Below are 18,829 nucleotides of genomic sequence, written 5' to 3'. Positions count from 1 at the left end.
CCCCGGGGCTTTGCACCCCCTCCCCCCACACCTTTTCCAGAGCAGAGGCAAGAGATCAGCCACCGAATTCCATTATTTCATTCCATCCTTTCCCTGCCCGTTCTGGCCTTTGCGGTTTCCCAAAGGTCATAAAGGTGTCAGCGCTGCGAGCTCGGCGGGGGCGATGTGACCCAAAAACGTCAACTTGTGGCCCCCAGGGACTGGGACAGGACGAACACAAAATTCCAACCACCTCTTGGGCTCGTTTTATCTTCTCCTTTTTTTTCCCTCCCCCCCCATCCGCAGCTGTGGGGTTGGGAGGACCTGAAGTTACCTCCCCTCACCCTGTCCGGTTGGGTTCTGGTGGGAACAGCCCAGCCTGGGGGGGGGGGGGCAGAAAAGCCCCGGAGCTGGTGCGGGCTGCCAGCAGCACGGTCGGGCTCGCCTCCAGCAACGCAAGCCGAAGATCTTCTCCATCATCCCAGCAGGCAGCGAGGATGGCTGAGATCCCTCTGATCCTCTGAGCCCCCAGCCAGCCCTCCTCCTACTCTTCCTCCTAATCCTCCTCCTCCTCCTCCGTTTCCTCTTGCACCTCATTTTGCTGCTCAGGAGCAGGCAGAGGCTGTAGGTCTCTTGGCACATGCTGCCTGCTGCTCTCTCTACGTACATGGGGTAGGGAAGGAAGGCTCAGTGATCTCCCCCCAGACTGGGAGCACCGAGGGCACTGCTGACTCCCATACTGGGAGAACTGGATGCACCAACAGCCCCTGTGCTGGGAGGCACTGCTGACCTCCAGGCCGGGAGAACTGGGCCCAGTAGCTACTGGGAGAATTGGGGTGCACTGACAGCTGATGAGCCCCAGACTGGCAGCCCTGGGTGCACTGGCAACAGCTGAGTACTGCTGAACCTCACAGCAAGGAGCATTGGGGAGCACTACAGCACCCCCCGACCCAGGAGCAGTGCACCCCATTACTGGGAGCAGTGCAGTCCCTACAGGGAGTAGTGCACCCCCATACTGGGAGCAGTGCACCCCCATATTGGGAGCAATGCACCTCCTTACTGGGATCAGTGCACCTCCCATACTGGGAGCAATGCACCCCCTTGCTGAGAGCAGTGGACCCCCATACTGGGAGCAGTGCATCCTCTATACCAGAAGCAATGCACCCCCCTACTAGGATCAATGCACCCCCTCTGCTGGGAGCAGTGCATCCCTCATGCTGGGAGCAACGCAGTCCCATACTGGGAGATGTAAAACCTCCTACTGGGAGCAGTGCATTTCCCTACTGTGAGCAGTGCACCCCCATACTGTGAGCAGTGCACCTCCATACTGGGAGCAGTGCATCTCCCTACTGGGTGCAGTGCACCCCCACACCGGGAGCAGTGCATCTCCTCACGGGGAGCAGTGCACCCCCATACCGGGAGCAGTGCACCCCCACACCGGGAGCAGTGCACCCCCACACCGGGAGCAGCGCACCCCCACACCGGGAGCAGCGCACCCCCATACCGGGATCAGTGCACCCCCACACCGGGAGCAGTGCACCCCCACACCGGGAGCAGCGCACCCCCATACCGGGAGCAGTGCACCCCCACACCGGGAGCAGTGCATCCCCATACCGGGATCAGTGCACCCCCACACCGGGAGCAGTGCATCCCCACACCGGGAGCAGTGCACCCCCACACCGGGAGCAGCGCACCCCCACACCGGGATCAGTGCACCCCCACACCGGGAGCAGCGCATCCCCATACCGGGAGCAGTGCACCCCCACACCGGGAGCAGTGCATCCCCATACCGGGATCAGTGCACCCCCACACCGGGAGCAGTGCATCCCCATACCGGGATCAGTGCACCCCCACACCGGGATCAGTGCACCCCCACACCGGGAGCAGTGCATCCCCACACCGGGAGCAGTGCACCCCCACACCGGGAGCAGTGCATCCCCACACCGGGAGCAGTGCACCTCCACACCGGGATCAGTGCACCCCCACACCGGGAGCAGTGCATCCCCACACCGGGAGCAGTGCACCCCCACACCGGGAGCAGTGCACCTCCACACCGGGAGCAGTGCACCCCCACACCGGGAGCAGTGCATCCCCACACCGGGATCAGTGCACCCCCACACCGGGAGCAGCGCATCCCCACACCGGGAGCAGTGCACCCTCACACCGGGAGCAGCGCACCCCCACACCGGGAGCAGCGCACCCCCACACCGGGAGCAGTGCACCCTCACACCGGGAGCAGTGCACCCCCACACCGGGAGCAGCGGTGACCTCTCCCCCGGTCCGGGAGCGCTGGGGGCAGTGTCCGCCCCAGGCCGGCAGCAGTGGTGCCTGTGGCAGCAGTGGGCACCGTCCCCGTTGCAGGAGGCTCCGGCGCTGGCAGACCCCCGGGAGGGGACAACCCAGGCCGGGCCCCGCGGCCGTCGTCATGGGAACGGCGCTGCGCACCCCCGGGACTACAACCCCCATCATGCCTTGCGCCGCGCCACGCTGCTGTGCGCATGCGCCGCCCCCCCTGGCTGCCAGAGCCAATAGGAGGCTGCGTTGTTGGGAGGTGGCTGCTGTCAGGACGCGCCGAGGGCAATGGCGGCGCTAGGCCGCGTCGGGTCGCTGGCTCTGGGCGGCAGGTAAGGGCCTGGCTGCCCCGGGCCGGGGTGAGGGTGGCCGGGGTGGTGTCATGCCCCCGCCGCCGGGGACGGGCAGCAGGCCCTGGGAGCGGGGGGGGGGACGTGGCAGGGTCAGTCCTGTCCCTCACGCAGCGCTCTGACCCCGGGGGCAGAGCAGCTGGGAAGCAGTGGGTGGGAAGAGGCCTTGGAGCGCTGGTTGGCAGCAGCTGGAAACGAGCCAGAGTGTGCCCGGGGGTGCTAAAAGGGCCAACAGCATCCTGGCCCGGGTCGGGAATAGTGTGGTCAAGGAGCAGGGAGGTGACTGTGCCCCTGTACTGAGGAAGCCACGTTTTGAATCCCGGGTTGAGTTTTAGGCCCCTAACTGCAGAAAGGACATTGAAGGACTGGAACATGGTCAGGGAAGGGCAGCAAAGCTGGTGAAGGGTCTGGAAAACAGGGCTGGTGAGGAGCAGCTGAGGGAGCTGGGGGTGTTTAGTCTGGAGAAAAAGAGGCTGAGGAGCGCTGGACCAGGGCAGGTTCAGGTTGGACATGAGGAACAGTTTCTGCCCCAAACAGGTGGCCAAGGTCTGGCCCAGGCTGCCCACTGCAGTGCTGGAGTCTCTGTCCCAGCAGGAGTTGAAGAATCCTGGAGCTGTGGTGCTGAGGGCCATGGTTTGGTGGTGACCTGGCAGTGCTGGGTTGGGCTTTTCCAACCAAAACAGTTCCACGGCTGAAGAAACCCTCTCGGTTGTTCTGCCTGCAGGGAGGCTGTAGCCAGGTGGGGTTGAGCTCTGCTGCCAGGCAGGCAGGGCCAGAAGAAGGGGCCCCAGGCTGAAGCTGTGTCAGGGCAGGTTGAGGCTGGATGTGAGGAGGAAGCTTCTGGCAGAGAGAGTGATTGGCACTGGAATGGGCTGCCCAGGGAGGTGGTGGAGTCTGTGTGGCTGGAGGTGTTGCAGCCAAGCCTGGCTGGGGCACTGAGTGCCATGGTCTGGTGGCTGGGCAGGGCTGGGGGCTGGGTTGGGCTGTTGGAGCTTGGAGCTCTCTTGCAGCCTGGTTGTTGCTATGACTCTGTAGGTGTTTTCCAGTTCTCTGCCCCAGTTGTCTTGAATGGGTATCTGAGATGAGCACCAGCACAGTCTTCCTCACTGTGTCTTTTCATCTTTGATCAGCAGGCCTCTGTTTACTGCTGATGTCAGGATATCTCTGCTTCTCCTTTATCTCCTTCCTGCTTTTCTTAGTCACTGCAGGCCTGGTCCTTTACAGGATTACATATCACAGATCTCCAACTAAGTAGCTGCACTTAGAATCATAAAATGGTTTAGGTTGGAAGGGAGCTCAAAGCTCAGCCAGTTCCAACCCCTCTGCCATAGGCAAGGACATCTCCCACTAGGATAGATCACTGAAGGCCTCATCCAACCTGGTGCTGAACACCTCCCTGGGCAACCTGTGCCCGGATCTCACTACCCTCAACCTGTGCCAGGGTCTCACTACCCTCAACCTGTGCCAGTCTCACCACTCTCAAGGTAAAAACCCTTTCCTAGCATCCACTTTCAATCTCCCCTCTGCCACATCAATCCCATTCCTCCTTCTCCTCTCATTCCAAGCCCTTATCAATAGTCCCTCCTCATCCTTCCTGTAGCCTCCTTCAGCTCCTGCAAGGCCACTTCAGGGTCTCCTCAAAGCCTTCTCTTCTCCAGGCTGCAGAGCTCCAACTCTTGCAGCCTGCCCTTATAGCAGAGGTACTACTTCTGCAGTAGCTGTTGTTTAGGTTTGCATATTATCAACTTCACTCTTAGAAACAAACATTTCTCCAAAGTTTGGTGGTTTATGCTTGGCCACAGGCACCCTCAAAATGTGCTTCTGGGCTGCCAAGTTCTTTACCTTCCTTCCTTGATTGTTTTTCTTCTCTCCCTTCTCCCAGAGGTTTTTCCTGCTGCGACCAACCTCCTCCTGCCCTCTCCACCTCCAAACAGCTTCGATTCTCTCCACTTCCCTGGAGACATTTCTCCCAAGTTTGGTGGTTTATGCTTGGCCACAGGCACCCTCAAAACGTGCCTCTGGGCTGCAAATCTCTTTACCTTCCTTCCTTGATTGTTTTTTCTTCTCTCCCTTTTCCCAAAGGTTTTTCCTGCTGCGACCAACCTCCTCCTGCCCTCTCCAGCTCCGAACAGCTTCGATTCTCTCCACTTCCCTGCAGCTGCCTTTCAAAAGCCAACTTCCCTTGAAGCCTGCAGTTGCCTGCCCCAGGCTGGCACCTCTCTGGAACCTGCAGCAGGTCCGCAGCAAGGCTCGTGGCAACGAGTATCAGCCCAACAACCGCAAGCGCAAACGCACCCACGGCTGGATGAAGCGAATCAGCACTCCCGGGGGCATCGAGGTCATCCTGCGGCGCATGCTGAAGGGCAGGAAGTCTCTGACCCACTGACAGCCCTGCCCCTGGGGGGCTGCTGTGGTGTGGGAAGAAGCCCCACTTTGAGCCCTTCAGCTCTAGTGGCTTTGGAGTGACTTGGTCTGAGCGGTTGTGTCGGGAGAGGAGTCTGTGTCTGAAGGTTTGCTCCTGCTGGGAGCGTTGGGAGGCTGGAGGGTGGCCTGGGAGGGCTTCGCTTAGTGGCTGCTCTTTGTGTTGTGAAGTTGTTGTTGCTGCTTCCTTGGGGTGATTTGAAGAGGAGCTTGCGAGAACAAAGCTGGAATTAAAGCCCTGAGCGTCCTCTGCGGCTTGTTAGTGCCACTGTGAGTGAAGGGGAGCGGTGCCAGTGCGAGTGGAGGGGAGAGATGCCAGTGCGAGTGGAAGGGAGTGATGCCAGTGTGAGTGAATGGGATCAATGAGTGCGAGGGGAGGGAAGAGGTGCCAGTGCGAGTGGAGGGGATCAATGAGTGCGAGGGGAGGGAAGAGGTGCCAGTGCGAGGGGAGGGGAGCGGTGCCAGTGCGAGGGGCGGGGAGCGGTGCCAGTGCGAGTGAAGGGGATCAATGAGTGCGAGGGGAGGGAAGAGGTGCCAGTGCGAGGGGCGGGGAGCGGTGCCAGTGCGAGTGAATGGGATCAATGAGTGCGAGTGGAGGGGAAAGATGCCAGTGCGAGTGGAGGGGAGCGGTGCCAGTGCGAGCGGAGGGGAGCGATGAGTGTGAGTGCGGGGGAGGGAAGCGGAGGCGTCGTTGGGGCATGGCTGCTAAGCGGCGCTTTGGAAGCAGCGCAGGCTGAGCTCTCAGGGTGGGCTCAGCTCCCCCGCACCGTGCTGGCAGTGCCGCTGCCTGCTCTTCCCTGCCCTGCAGCGCCTGCAGCCCTGCCTGATGCCAGGGTGGGGAGGAGGCAATGGGGAGCTGCTGCCGGCCGCTGTCCCCCGGCGCTGCCGATTCCCGGCGCCAGTCCCCGGCGCCTCCCTTAGCGCCCAGCGCTGGGCGGTGACTGCGGACCGCATCTCCCGGCGTGCCCCGCGGCCGCCGCCACAGCCGGGCCCTGCGCGCCGCACCCGCCCCTCCCCCCCGGCCCGGCTGTTTCCTGCCTCAGCCTAACCCTACGCTGCTCAGCGCGGCTGTGAGTGACGGGCGCGGCGCCCAATGAGACCCGCGAACGGCGCGACGCGGGCCAATGGGCGCGGGGGGGCGGGCGGCGGCGGCAGTGGGCGGGCCGAGGCGCGGCTCCTCACGGCTGGCGGCGGCGAAGATGGTAGGTGCCCCCCGCCCGAAATGGCGGCGCCCCCGGGCCCGCCGCTGCCCAGGGAGCGCGGCCTGGGGGTCCTCCTTGTTTGCAGCTGCCAGTCGCGGCCCGCTGCCCCACCCAGCGCGGGGAACGGGGGCCCGCGGCCCTGCAGGGCCCGCACCCTCCGGCGTTCACACCCAGGGAGGGCCCCGGCGGAGGCGGAAGGGTGGTGGGACGGAGAGGGCCCGGGGCTGGGCGCGCCGAGGGGGAGGGTACCGCACCCTGCGGGCCGGGGGATGCGGCGGGGGTGCTGCGCAGCCAGGCGGGGGTGCCCCGTGCCCGGAGGGCTGCAGCACCCCAAGATGGCGGGGCCGCCGGGGGGGGGCCGCACCCGCGGCTGGGGATGCTCCGCTCCTCCCGGGCTGGGGAGGCGAGGGGAGCCGGAGGGGTCTCCTTACGCTCTTTGGGAGAGGCTGTGGTGCTTCGGGATCCGAGCTGCTGCTCAGCACGGCCGGAGGGTGAGGCACTCCCTCGGCGTCTGGGGTCTTCCGCAGCCACTGGGCTAGGAGCAGCAGGGGCATTGGCGGGGTGCTGGGCATTGCTAGGGTGCTGGGTACTGCCAGGGTGCTGGGCATTGCCAGGGTGCGGGGCGTTGCCGGGGTGCTGGGCACTGCCGGGGTGCTGGGCATTGCCAGAGTGCTGGGCATTGCCAGGGTGCTGGGTACTGCCAGGGTGCTGGGCATTGCCGGGGTGCTGGGCATTGCCAGGGTGCTGGGTACTGCCAGGGTGCTGGGCATTGGCGGGGTGCTGGGCATTGCCAGGGTGCTGGGCATTGCCAAGGCGCTGGGCATTGCCAGGGTGCGGGACATTGCCAGAGTGGTGGGCACTGCCGGGGTGCTGGGCATTGCCAGGGTGCGGGACATTGCCGGGATGCTGGGCATTGCCAGGGTGCTGGGCGTTTCCTCCCCCCCCAAGGCTTGGGGAGCAGGAGGGGGGATTCGGGACCTCGGAGCTGCGGGGTGCTCCGGCGCCCCCAGGGGTGCTGCGCACTGGGGGGGCGGAGGTGGTTCAGTGCTTCCCGTGCCCCTCAAGCAGCAACAGGCACTCGGTGTGTGCCGCTTGGGCACTCGGTGTGTGCCGCTTGGGCGCTCGGTGTGTGCCGCTTGGGCGCTCGGTGTGCCGCTTGGGCACTCGGTGTGTGCCGCTTGGGCTCTCGGTGTGCCTCTTGGGCGCTCGGTGTGTGCCGCTTGGGCGCTCGGTGTGTGCCGCTTGGGCGCTCGGTGTGTGCCGCTTGGGCGCTCGGTGTGTGCCTCTTGGGCGCTCGGTGTGTGCCGCTTGGGCTCTCGGTGTGCCGCTTGGGCGCTCGGTGTGTGCCGCTTGGGCGCTCGGTGTGTGCCGCTTGGGCTCTCGGTGTGCCGCTTGGGCGCTCGGTGTGTGCCGCTTGGGCGCTCGGTGTGTGCCGCTTGGGCTCTCGGTGTGCCGCTTGGGCGCTCGGTGTGCCGCTTGGGCGCTCGGCAGCGGTTGCCATAGCCCAGAGCTCGCAGTCAGTCTCCTTCCCTTGGCAGCGATGCAACTGCTGAGAGTTTTCCTCCTGCCCCCCCCAGCGGTGTCCCTGCGGTCTCCGGGTTCAGCCCTGCCGGGGCTGAGGGTTCAGGTGGCCGTTCCCAAGCCCGTGTGAGTGGTGCCCACGTGTGGGTACATCCTGCGGGGCCACGGCCCTGCCTTCTCCAGCTGTCTGCTGGCCCTTGGCTTTCTGAGCCTTACTCCTGCTCTTCCTTCCAAGAGCTTACAGCAGGGTACTTAAATATGTGGATTTTCCACCCCTCCCCCCCCACCTCTCTCCTTTTAGGTGAGGGCTGTCTCCTCCTTAGCCTCCTTGTTGCCACAGTGGCTGCAGCTTATCTCTGCCTTGCTTCCTAAATCCGACCAGCAACTTGTATTGTTTCCTCAGGGTGCTGCACTTTGGCCACAACAACCCCATGCAGAGATACAGGCTGGGGTCAGAGTGGCTGAGAGCAGCCAGACAGAAAGGGATCTGGGGGTGCTGATTGATACCTGCCTGAACATGAGCCAGCAGTGTGCCCAGGTGGCCAAGAGAGCCAGTGGCATCCTGGCCTGCATCAGGAATGGTGTGGCCAGCAGGAGCAGGGAGGTCATTCTGCCCCTGTACTCTGCACTGGTTAGACCACACCTTGAGTGCTGTGTTCAGTTCTGGGCCCCCCAGTTTAGGAGGGACATTGAGATGCTTGAGCGTGTCCAGAGAAGGGCAACGAGGCTGGGGAGAGGCCTTGAGCACAGCCCTACGAGGAGAGGCTGAGGGAGCTGGGATTGGTTAGCCTGGAGAAGAGGAGGCTCAGGGGAGACCTCATTGCTGTCTGCAACTACCTGAGGGGAGGTTGTGGCCAGGAGGAGGTTGCTCTCTTCTCTCAGGTGGCCAGCACCAGAACAAGAGGACACAGCCTCAGGCTGTGCCAGGGGAGATTTAGGCTGGAGGTGAGGAGAAAGTTCTTCCCTGAGAGAGTCATTGGACACTGGAATGGGCTGCCCGGGGAGGTGGTGGAGTCGCCGTCCCTGGAGCTGTTCAAGGCAGGACTGGACGTGGCACTTGGTGCCATGGTCTGGCCTGGAGCTCTGTGCTAAAGGGTTGGACTTGATGAGCTGTGAGGTCTCTTCCAACCCTGATGATACTTTGATACTGTGATAACTCGAGCTGTTGGGGTTTCCCCCCTCTTCCTTTCCCCAAAAGAAATGAGGCAGCTGCTGAGTTCAGGAGCTGCTTTTTGACTTCCACCCAGGCCACTCCAGCTTGGCTGGAACAGGCTTTCTTTGGTTAAAGAGTGGCAGAAGGCTTACAGAGGGGACATTTCATGTGACAGTGGCCAGGGAGGTGTGACTTGGTGTGCTAGATGTGTAAACACAGCAGAGACCTGCTGGGGTTTATTTACCTGCTGCCCTTGGAGCAGATCAGGATCATTGCACTTGGAGTGGTGTCTCATTTTCAGTATCCAGGGCCATGCAGTTCCTCTGAGGGAGCCTTTTGGGTGCTCTGTGATCAGCACATGTGGCAGCAGGATTGTTGTCCCCAGAAGGATGTTGTGTGTCACTGGCAAGCAGACTTTCCACTGGTTGAACTGGTGATGAGTCCTTAATGTGCTGGCTGGAGCCTAGGCTGGAAAAATGCCTGCTTCTGCTTGGTTTAGTGTTGCTGTTCTGCTCTAGTTGGGCAGGGGGCCTGAGCTGGTCTGCCCAACTCATCTGCTTTGCCCTGGTGAGGCCACATCTGGAGTCCTGTGTCCAGTTCTGCCTCCCTGGTTCAAGGAGGACAGGGGCTTGCTGGAGAGGGGACAGCTAAAGAGGTGCTGTGGGGAACATCTCTGATGGGAACAGACTGAGAGAATTGGGGCTGATGAGTGTGGAAAAGAGCAGTCATGGGGGGGGGGATCTCAGCAATGCTGATCAATGCTTCAAGGGTGGGTGTCAAGAGAGTGGGACCAGACTTTTTCCAGTGGTGCCCAGTGACTGACACAAACTGGAACATCAGAAGTTCCATGCTCTGCCAGCCTCTTTCCAGGGATACATTGGCTCCTCTGCCAGACCAGATTCCTGGCTGGAAAGTTGGGAATAGCCTTCCTGTGGGTCTGCTCTGTTTGTTGTGAGTGGGGATTGAACCACGTCCAGCAACACCTGGGGTTGTTTGTTGCTTGACCAGGAGCCTTGATGCCTGTCGGGTCCTTCAGAGACAGAGGGAAGCTGGGCCAGGCTGATAAGGAAGTGATAAGGGTTGAGCATCTGAGGCCATCTGGGGCTTTTATCACTGGAGCCAGCCTTGATCTGTTAACTGGGAAAGGGAAAGAGCAACTGTTTTGACCTGGTGCCACATTCAAGGACAGCTTCTGGTGGGATGTTGTGGTTTGTGCCGAGTTCTGCTCTGTTTGTGTGGTGTACATCTGCCTCCTGTCATCACTCACTCACCCAGCTGGACACTTCACCACTTTTTAATCACCTGGATCCCCCCCTCCAAATGAATTACTGAACTTTAGGGGTGTCAAGAGCCAAAGGCAGGAGCTGGAGGTTGACTCTACTGACCAAAGGCATTTTAGAGCAGGTTTGAGTCTCACTGCTGAGGCTTAAGCAGCATCCTTCAGTTTTCCTGTGGTTTGAGAAACTCCTTGGGAGAATCAGAAAGCAAACAGCAGCCAGAACCTGCCTTTTTCTATCCTCACCTCCTGATTTTGGTTTGTATTGTTTGAATTGTGTCCTTTTAGGCTGATTTTTTGAAAGGATTGCCTGTGTACAACAAAAGCAACTTCAGCAGATTCCATGCTGACTCTGTATGTAAAGCATCAGTAAGTACCACCACGTCCTGCTGCTCTGGGGGGAACTTTCCTCACCTTCCTCAAAAGGGGAAGAGGGGAAATAAACTCCAAAAGAAACATGTTTAGCTCTTCACAAACACTTCTGACTGCAGCTGGTAGCATAGGAGGTGAAATTGGCAAGGAGAACTTCCTGCTTGCTTTGAGGAATGCATCCTCAGCTCAGCCCAGACCATGAGGTTGGGGCTTGTTGTGTGGCCACCTGCTTTAATAATCCCCTCGGGGCCTAAAAACCACCTTAAAAATGACCTTTCTGCTTGAAATGTGTGTTTGAAACAGCTGCAGCCAGCAGTGTCACATGAAGGGGCAAATTGTGGTGTGGCTGAGGGGGGTTTGGGTTGGGTTTGCTGTGTCTGGGTTGATTAAAAAAGCAGGGTTTTTTTTACTGGCTGTGTCCTGTAACTGTTCCAATTCTCCTACAGAACAGAAGACCATCAGTATATCTTCCCACGAGAGAATACCCCTCTGAACAAAGTGAGTCTGGCCCTGCTGACAGCTTTATTCTGCTCTAGGACTGTAAAAATCTGCTGTCCATGAGGTGTCCCTTCTGTAAAGCTCCAGGTGGTGGTTAGGAGGTGACCTGCTGGGAAGCAGCTCCTCAAAGAAGGACCTGGAAGTGCTGGGGGACAAGAAGTTGTCCATGAGCAATGTGACTTTGAGGGGGAGAAGGCCAAAGGTCTCCTGGGCAGCATGAAGGATAGTGTGGGCAGCAGGCTGAGGGAGGTTCTCTTCCCTCTGCTCTGACCTGGTGAGGCCACATTTGGAGTACTGGGTCGAGTTCTGGGCTCCCAAAAGAGACAGGGAACTGCTGGAGAGAGTCCAGCACAGACTCCAAAGCTGCTGAGGGGCTTGGAGCAGCTCTGTGAGGAGCAAAGGCTGAGAGCCTGCAGGGGAGCAGCCCCAGAAGGGATCAGAGCAATGCTCAGCAAGAGCTAAAGGGCTCGTGGGGGGCAAGAGGCTGGGGCCAGACTCTGCTCAGTGGTGCATGTGAACAGCACAAGGGGCAATGGGCACAAACTGGAAGCCAGGAGGTGCCACCTGACCAGGAGGAGAAGCTTGCTTGGTGTGAGGGTGCTGGAGGCCTGCAGCAGGCTGCCCAGAGAGGTTGTGGAGTCTTCTCTGCAGAGCTTCCAACTCCCCCAGGCCACTGAGCTGCCCAAGCTGCTGTGGGTGCCCTGCTGGGGCAGGGAGGGGTTGGACTGAGTGAACTCCAGAGGCCTCTTCTGACCCCTCCATGCTGGGCTTTGGGACTATGTTGGACTCTCCAGTGATGTGTTGGGTGTTGCTGCACTCTCTCCTCTCACTGAAGAGCTCCAGGCTTGGGCTGGGAAGTGATTTTTGCACCGTTTAAAGTCTTTGGTGACCTCAGTGGTTTTTTTTTCTCTCTCTCTCTCTCTTTTTTCTCTCCTGGCAGTCATAGTAACAGAAAAGACAAATATTCTTTTGCGTTATTTACATCAGCAGTGGGACAAAAAGGTAGGTGAACAGCAACACTTCTGCCTCAGGCTAAGCAAATCTTCAGCCCAATCAAAACATTGGAAGAAGAATGAAAAGCAAGTGTGAAGAGCACCTCGGGCAGGGCAGGGAGGCTCTGTCTGCTCGGCACCGCTTGAAAGAAACCCAAACAAGCTTTGTTTTCAGTTTAAGGGAGGTCAACTCCCTGTTTAACCTAGAGCTTGGGTGTTGCATCTCCCAGTCCCTTCGTGACCTTGGCAAAGTGCTCTGTGCTTCAGCAGCTGCTTTAGAGCCAGGGTAAAGCTGCTCTTATCTCACTGTTGGGGGAAAAGAGGAGTTTGAGCAGGGTGTGAGAGCAGATTGGATGCAGAATCTGAGCAATTCTGTTAGGAAGTCTACAACTACCTGAGGGGTGGTTGTGGCCAGGAGGAGGTTGCTCTCTTCTCTCAGGTGGCCAGCACCAGAACGAGAGGACACAGCCTCAGGTTGTGCCAGGGGAAATTTAGGCTGGAGGTGAGGAGGAAGTTCTTCCCTGAGAGAGTCATTGGACACTGGAATGGGCTGCCCGGGGAGGTGGTGGAGTCGCCGTCCCTGGAGCTGTTCAAGGCAGGACTGGACGTGGCACTTGGTGCCATGGTCTGGCCTTGAGCTCTGTGCTAAAGGGTTGGACTTGATGAGCTGTGAGGTCTCTTCCAACCCTGATGATACTGTGGTACTGTGGTACTGTGAACACAGCAGTTAAGCTCTGCAGTGGTGGAAACTGGGCTGTCTGAGGTGGGTGAACTGGGCTGTCTGGGGTGGGTGAACTGGGATGTCTGGGGTGGAAGTACTTGGAACAATGACTTGGAATGGAGATGTCAAAGCAGTCAGCGTAGCCTTGGGCTGAGGACAGGGTGAGGAAGAGCTTGGAGGGGAAGTAAAATCATAAAGAGCCTTGAAGCTGAAAAGGAAGTTTGGTGAGTTCAAGGCCTGGGACAGAGCAGTGGCAGAGAAGCTCTTCCTCTGTTGCTGCACTGTTGGAGAGCTGGAAATAAGAGGTGCTGAGGGCGGTGCTGTTCTGGTGCTCAGATCTGAAGGACAGCCAAGAAGCAGCTTCCTTGTCTCTGGGCTGAAATCCCCTTCAGGGTTTGTTGGGTTTGTGTCAGGTCACCACAGCTGAAAACTTGAGAGCCAAAAACTTGTTGGTCAAGCTCACACCTGGAGCCTTCATTGTGGCCTCTGGAGCGGGGAGCTTCTCTGTGGTTCTCGGGGAGCTTTGCCCTGGCTTCTGGGGGGAGCTTCCCTGTGTCCTTTGAGGAAGCTTTGCAGTGGCCTCTGAGAGAACTTCCCTGTGGTTCTCGGGGAGCTTTGCCCTGGCTTCTGGGGGGGAGCTTCCCTGTGTCCTTTGAGGAAGCTTTGCAGTGGCCTCTGGGGGAGCTTCTATGTGGCCTTTGAGGAAGCTTTGCAGTGGCCTCTGGGGGAGCTTCTATGTGGCCTTTGAGGAAGCTTTGCAGTGGCCTCTGAGAGAACTTCCCTGTGGTTCTCAGGGAGCTTTGCCCTGGCCTCTGAGGGGAGCTTCTCTGTGGACTTTAGGGAAGCTTTGTTGTGGCCTCTGGGGGAGCTTTGTCCTGGCCTCTGGGGGAACTTCCCTGTGGTTCTCAGGGAGCTTTGTCCTGGCCTCTGGGGGGAGCTTCCCTGTGTCCTTTGAGGAAGCTTTGCAGTGGCCTCTGGAGGAGCTTCTGCATGGCCTTTGGGGAAGCTTTGCAGTGGCCTCTGGGGGAGCTTCCCTGTGTCCTTTGAGGAAGCTTTGCAGTGGCCTCTGGAGGAGCTTCTGTGTGGCCTTTGGGGAAGCTTTGCAGTGGCCTCTGGGGGAGCTTCTGCATGGCCTTTGGGGAAGCTTTGCAGTGGCCTCTGGGGGAGCTTCTGTGTGGCCTTTGGGGAAGCTTTGCAGTGGCCTCTGGAGGAGCTTCTGCATGGCCCTTGGGGAAGCTTTGCAGTGGCCTCTGGAGGAGCTTCTGCGTGGCCTTTGGGGAAGCTTTGCAGTGGCCTCTGGAGGAGCTTCTGCATGGCCTTTGGGGAAGCTTTGCAGTGGCCTCTGGGGGAGCTTCTGTGTGGCCTTTGGGGAAGCTTTGCAGTGGCCTCTGGAGGAGCTTCTGCATGGCCCTTGGGGAAGCTTTGCAGTGGCCTCTGGAGGAGCTTCTGCGTGGCCTTTGGGGAAGCTTTGCAGTGGCCTCTGGAGGAGCTTCTGCATGGCCTTTGGGGAAGCTTTGCAGTGGCCTCTGGAGGAGCTTCTGCATGGCCTTTGGGGAAGCTTTGCAGTGGCCTCTGGAGGAGCTTCCCTGTGGCCTTTGGGGAAGCTTTGCAGTGGCCTCTGGGGGAGCTTCTGCATGGCCTTTGGGGAAGCTTTGCAGTGGCCTCTGGAGGAGCTTCTGCATGGCCTTTGGGGAAGCTTTGCAGTGGCCTCTGGAGGAGCTTCCCTGTGGCCTTTGGGGGAACTTCGCTGTGGCCCTGGGGGGAGCTTCCCTGTGGCCCTCCGGAGGAGCTTCCCTGCACCTTTCTGGGCCTTCAGTGTGGCTTTCTCTGTCCAAACAGAATGCAGCAAAGAAGAGAGATCAAGAGCAAGTGGAGATAGAAGGTGAGAACTCGGCCCCCCCCCGGAAAATCGCTCGGACAGACAGCCAGGACATGAATGAGGACACTTAAGCTCTTGCCTTGCTCCTCTACACCTCTGCAGGCGCTTCCTGTTTTGTCTCCAAGTGTGTAAATTCTGCCCCTCTCCCCACATCTCTTCCCTCCTCCACAGCCCAAACCACTTCTGACTTTTTAGGAGCCAATCTCTATTTATTTGACTTTATTTTTTTTCCCCCTTCTCCTCATTGGTTTTTTTTTTTTGGTTAACTTATGCCTAAATCACGGAGCAGTGGTGGAAGAATCCAGTAAAAACCATGGAGTAGACCCCTCCAGTCCCCCCTGTCTAGAAAAGCCACCCTGTCACCTGCACAGAGTTAGGGTGAATCTGTTGCTAATCAGCCAGGTCTAACTTGAGGAGCTTGGGGGGGGGAAGTTAAGCACAGAACCCTGCCATGCTCTCAGCCTTCTGATTCCTCTAGCCAGTGACATAATCCAAGTGGTTAACTCCTCCTTGGATCTTCCTACTCCAACCCTATGTATGGAGCACATAATCCAAGTTGTTAATTCCTCCTTGGATCTTCCTGCTCCAACCCTATGTGTGGAGCACATAATCCAAGTGGTTAACTCCTCCTTGGATCTTCCTACTCCAACCCTAAATGTGTGGAGCACACAATCCCAAGTGGCTAACTTCTCTTTGGATGTTGCCAATTCAAGTGGTTAACTCCTCCTTGGATGTTCCTACTCCAACCCTAAATGTGTGGAGCACACAATCCAAGTGGCTAACTTCTCTTTGGATGTTGCCAATTCAAGTGGTTAACTCCTCCTTGGATGTTCCTACTCCAACCCTAAGTGTGTGGAACACATAATCCAAGTGGTTAACTCTTCCTTGGATATTCCTACTCCAACCCTAAGTGTGTGGAGGGCATAATCCAAGTGATTAACTTCTCTTTGGATGTCATCAGTCCAAGTGGTTAACTCCTCCTTGGATGTTCCTTCTCCAACCCTATGTGTGGAGCACACAATCCAAGTGGTTAACTCCTCCTTGGATGTTCCTACTCCAACCCTTTGTGTGGAGCACACAATCCAAGTGGTTAACTTCTCTTTGGATGTTCCTACTCCAACCCTAAGTGTGTGGAGCACACAATCCAAGTGGTTAACTTCTCTTTGGATGTTCCTACTCCAACCCTAAGTGTGTGGAGCACACAATCCAAGTGGTTAACTTCTCTTTGGATGTTCCTACTCCAACCCTAAGTGTGTGGAGCACACAATCCAAGTGGTTAACTCTTCCTTGGATGTTCCTACTCCAACCCTTTGTGTGGAGCACACAATCCAAGTGGTTAACTTCTCTTTGGATGTTGCCAGTCCAAGTGGTTACCTCCTTGGATCTTCCCACACCAAGCCTAAGTTGTGGAGCTCCACTTACTTTCCTTATCTTTCTTTTTGGTCTCAGATATTCCAAACCTGGCACTGCACTTAACCCCCCCCACCCCCTAGCTCTGAGTGTCACTGAGGGTTCTGCCAATCCCAGTGCCCACAGGTCTCAGCTTGGGCAACCATTTGTGTTCTTTTGGGGCTGCTCTGGGCCATTTGGCAGCTCCTGTGGAGAATTCAAAGTGAAAGATGTGTGGCTTTTGTTGTTCTTCACTTCTCCTCGTCTCTTGGTTCTGGAATGGACTGATCTGTGCAGCCTCTCTGCTGGAATAAAGGTTCCTCCTCGTCTCTTCCCAAGTGTTTGATCACTACGTGTTCAAGCCCTGGCTGATGGGATGGAGTTGGGGCAGCTCTTGGTTGGAGGAGTTTTAGGAGCACCTCAGCAAGTCCTTGCTCTCAGCTGCCTGTTCTCAATGATGGTAACCTTGTCTTTTCCTGCCATATCAACAAGGTTGGAGTGGAGCCCAGGACTTGGAGTTGATCAAAACCATGAGCTTCCATGGTCTCTGAGCAAGACCAATCTCTTTATGGACTGTGACAGTTCAGTGCCTGTTGCCTGTAACCCTTTACTGAGAGCCCACATGAAGACCTGCAGATCATCAGGTGGTGGATTCAGAGCTCCAGAGACTGAAAGGAAAGGATCATGGTGGCCTGAAGGGACAGGGAAGCTGTTAGCTTAGTGATGATGTCTTGTCTTGCTTTACTGCCAGGAGCTGGCTCTGCTCTGCAGTAGCTGCAATCATTGCATCTGCAGCTGTGGGCTTTGGGTTTCTTTTCTCCTCCTTGACAACCTTTCATTGCCATTGCTCCTGGAGGGGGAGAAAAAAACCCTGGTTCTGCACAGCCCCCAGCTGGGAGGCTTCCTGCTGTCCCCTTCTAGGGCCTCAGGCACTTGGGGGGGGTGTGCCACGTGTCCAGGTTTGGGGACAAAAGGGAGAGAATCGGTGATGAAGCATCCGTGGGAAGGCAGAGAACCTTAGGAGGAGCAGGGCACAGCCAACGTTGCCATCCTAAAACCTCCCTTAGGCACAGAGTTTCCAATGCAGTGAATTGAGTTTAACTTTTAACACTGAGTAGTTTAGGAACCTTTGTTATCAGCCTCTTAAGGACAACAAACCAACCTGGATTTTGCTACAGCAGTAACCTCCCAATGACTGGAATGTCTTTAAAAGAGCAGCCAACTGTGTTGGTGAAGATAAAACAAACTCTTCCTTGGCTTTTGGTGGTGATTTTTTTTTCCCTGTGGGATTGCAGGACTCTTCTGTTCTGCCGTCCAAGTGTTGGCTTTTGGAAGGTGCTGTGCATGCATCTGGCCTGAAGGTTGGAAGTGAGCTCCCGAGGAGAGGCTAAGGGACGTGCAGCTGGTGGGAAAAGTGGGACCGATGTGTGTGGGGGTGGTGCTTCGGCAGAGCTGCAGCCTCCCGGTGGTGTCTGTGCGGTGCTGTGTCCAATGCTGTGTAAATTCTGGAGGGCTGCAGCAAGGGCTGAGCTCTGCTGACTCCTCTGCCAGACGGAGCCGTGTCCTATTAAAGAGAGTTGGCAGTTCCCTTCCTGTGCTGACCCCCCCTGTCTCTGTGCCCTGCCGTTCTCTTAGTGGCTCCTGGCAGCCTCTCTCAACTCTTGCAGCCCTCTTCAGGAAGTCAGAGGGAAGTTTGCGTTGTGTCCTGGGTCTGAAGTGATGGGGAAGCAACCTCCAAGGGAGCCTCCGGCTGCTGGGCTTGGTTTAGGCTTGGTGGCTGTGGACAAACTGCTGTCACTCCTCCGTGACAGCTGCATGGGTTTGTGATGCCCACGGTGGGGAGTTTCATGTTCCTGCCTGAAGTGAGAGCTCCCTCCTCTGCCTGCCTTCTCCAGCTCCTTCCTTCCACTTTTCCTTAATCCATCTTCCTCCAGCTCCCTCCTCGCTCCCTCCTCGTTCCCTCCTCACTCCCTCCTCGCTCCCTCCTCTCTCCCTCCCTCCCTCTTTGCTCCCTCCCTTACTTTTCCAACCCCCACTTCCCTCCCTCCTTATCTTCCTTCTCCAGCTCCCTGCCCATGCTGCCACCATTTCCCTCTTCCCCCCCCCCCCACCTCACACTCCCGTGTCCAACCTTTGGTAAGTGCATTTGGTTTGACCATGGCAGGGAAGCTCTTTTTGACCTAACTGTGACTTCCTGGTGCCTTGAAAACAACAACTCCCATTAAAAACCCCAAACTCTGGGTGCTTGCTGCCTGCACTTTGTCCAACACCCAACTCCTCCTACCTCCAGCCCCCTTGTGATGAAGCCACCGAGGTTTAGTCACCCTCAGGGGGGGGTTCACTGCCTCTAATTCTAAAGGTTTAGCTTTTGAAATGAAAATTGGTCAGAGAGCAGGGGTTTGGGGTTGGCTTTTTGGTTTTCAACCACATGGTTCATCTGTTCTTGTTTTGGGGGTGTGGGGTGGGGGTTGATGAATCCAAGCAGGAGCAGTGTCCTGGCTGAACAGCCCTGGGGCTTGCATCCAACACAAACTGGGCAAGTTTAGGACACTGAAGAGCTAAGATCTGCCCTTTCTGAGAGCAGAGAGGTTTAGTGAGGTGAAGTTGGTCAGGCCCTGGCACAGGCTGCCCAGGGAGCTGCTGGAGTCCCCATCCCTGGAGGGGTTCAGGAAATTTGTGGCCCAGGGCTTGGGGACAGGGTTTGGTGGCCATGGTGGGGTTGGGTTGAGAGTTGGACTGGATGATCTCAGAGGGCTTCTCCAACCCAAACAGTTCCATGGTTCT

The 18,829-nt window shown here is 57.8% G+C and overlaps 2 protein-coding genes across 4 annotated transcripts; both read left to right on the top strand.

The window, feature by feature from the left end:
• The first annotated feature begins 2,517 nt into the window (after nucleotides 1–2,517).
• MRPL34 (mitochondrial ribosomal protein L34) lies at nucleotides 2,518–5,292 on the top strand. Of its 2 annotated transcripts, none has more exons than XR_010308933.1 (2): nucleotides 2,518–2,603; nucleotides 4,506–4,696. XR_010308933.1 is itself a non-coding variant. In XM_064175216.1 (2 exons), exons 1-2 carry the CDS (start codon nucleotides 2,560–2,562, stop codon nucleotides 5,005–5,007), a joined length of 348 nt encoding a protein of 115 aa, XP_064031286.1. In that variant the 5' UTR covers nucleotides 2,525–2,559; the 3' UTR covers nucleotides 5,008–5,292. The 2 variants fall into 2 exon arrangements, 1 of the variants encoding a protein (XP_064031286.1); XM_064175216.1 differs by lacking the exon at nucleotides 4,506–4,696 and adding an exon at nucleotides 4,704–5,292 and having other exon boundaries at nucleotides 2,525–2,603.
• Nucleotides 5,293–6,195: 903 nt separating this feature from the next.
• On the top strand, nucleotides 6,196–18,285 carry DDA1 (DET1 and DDB1 associated 1). Of its 2 annotated transcripts, XM_064175217.1 has the most exons (6): nucleotides 6,196–6,244; nucleotides 10,483–10,563; nucleotides 11,013–11,064; nucleotides 12,005–12,066; nucleotides 14,617–14,659; nucleotides 16,385–18,285. In XM_064175217.1, the coding sequence occupies exons 1-6, from the start codon at nucleotides 6,242–6,244 to the stop codon at nucleotides 16,456–16,458; spliced, it is 315 nt and encodes a 104-aa protein (XP_064031287.1). In that variant the 5' UTR covers nucleotides 6,196–6,241; the 3' UTR covers nucleotides 16,459–18,285. The 2 variants fall into 2 exon arrangements, with proteins under 2 accessions (XP_064031287.1, XP_064031288.1); XM_064175218.1 differs by lacking the exon at nucleotides 16,385–18,285 and having other exon boundaries at nucleotides 14,617–16,383.
• Nucleotides 18,286–18,829: the final 544 nt, after the last annotated feature.

The sequence above is a fragment of the Pogoniulus pusillus genome, chromosome 41 (genome assembly GCF_015220805.1).
Source record: "Pogoniulus pusillus isolate bPogPus1 chromosome 41, bPogPus1.pri, whole genome shotgun sequence".
Lineage (NCBI taxonomy): Eukaryota > Metazoa > Chordata > Aves > Piciformes > Lybiidae > Pogoniulus > Pogoniulus pusillus.
The sequence above is the reverse complement of the archived record's forward strand: the minus strand, read 5'-3'. Positions and strand labels throughout refer to the sequence as shown.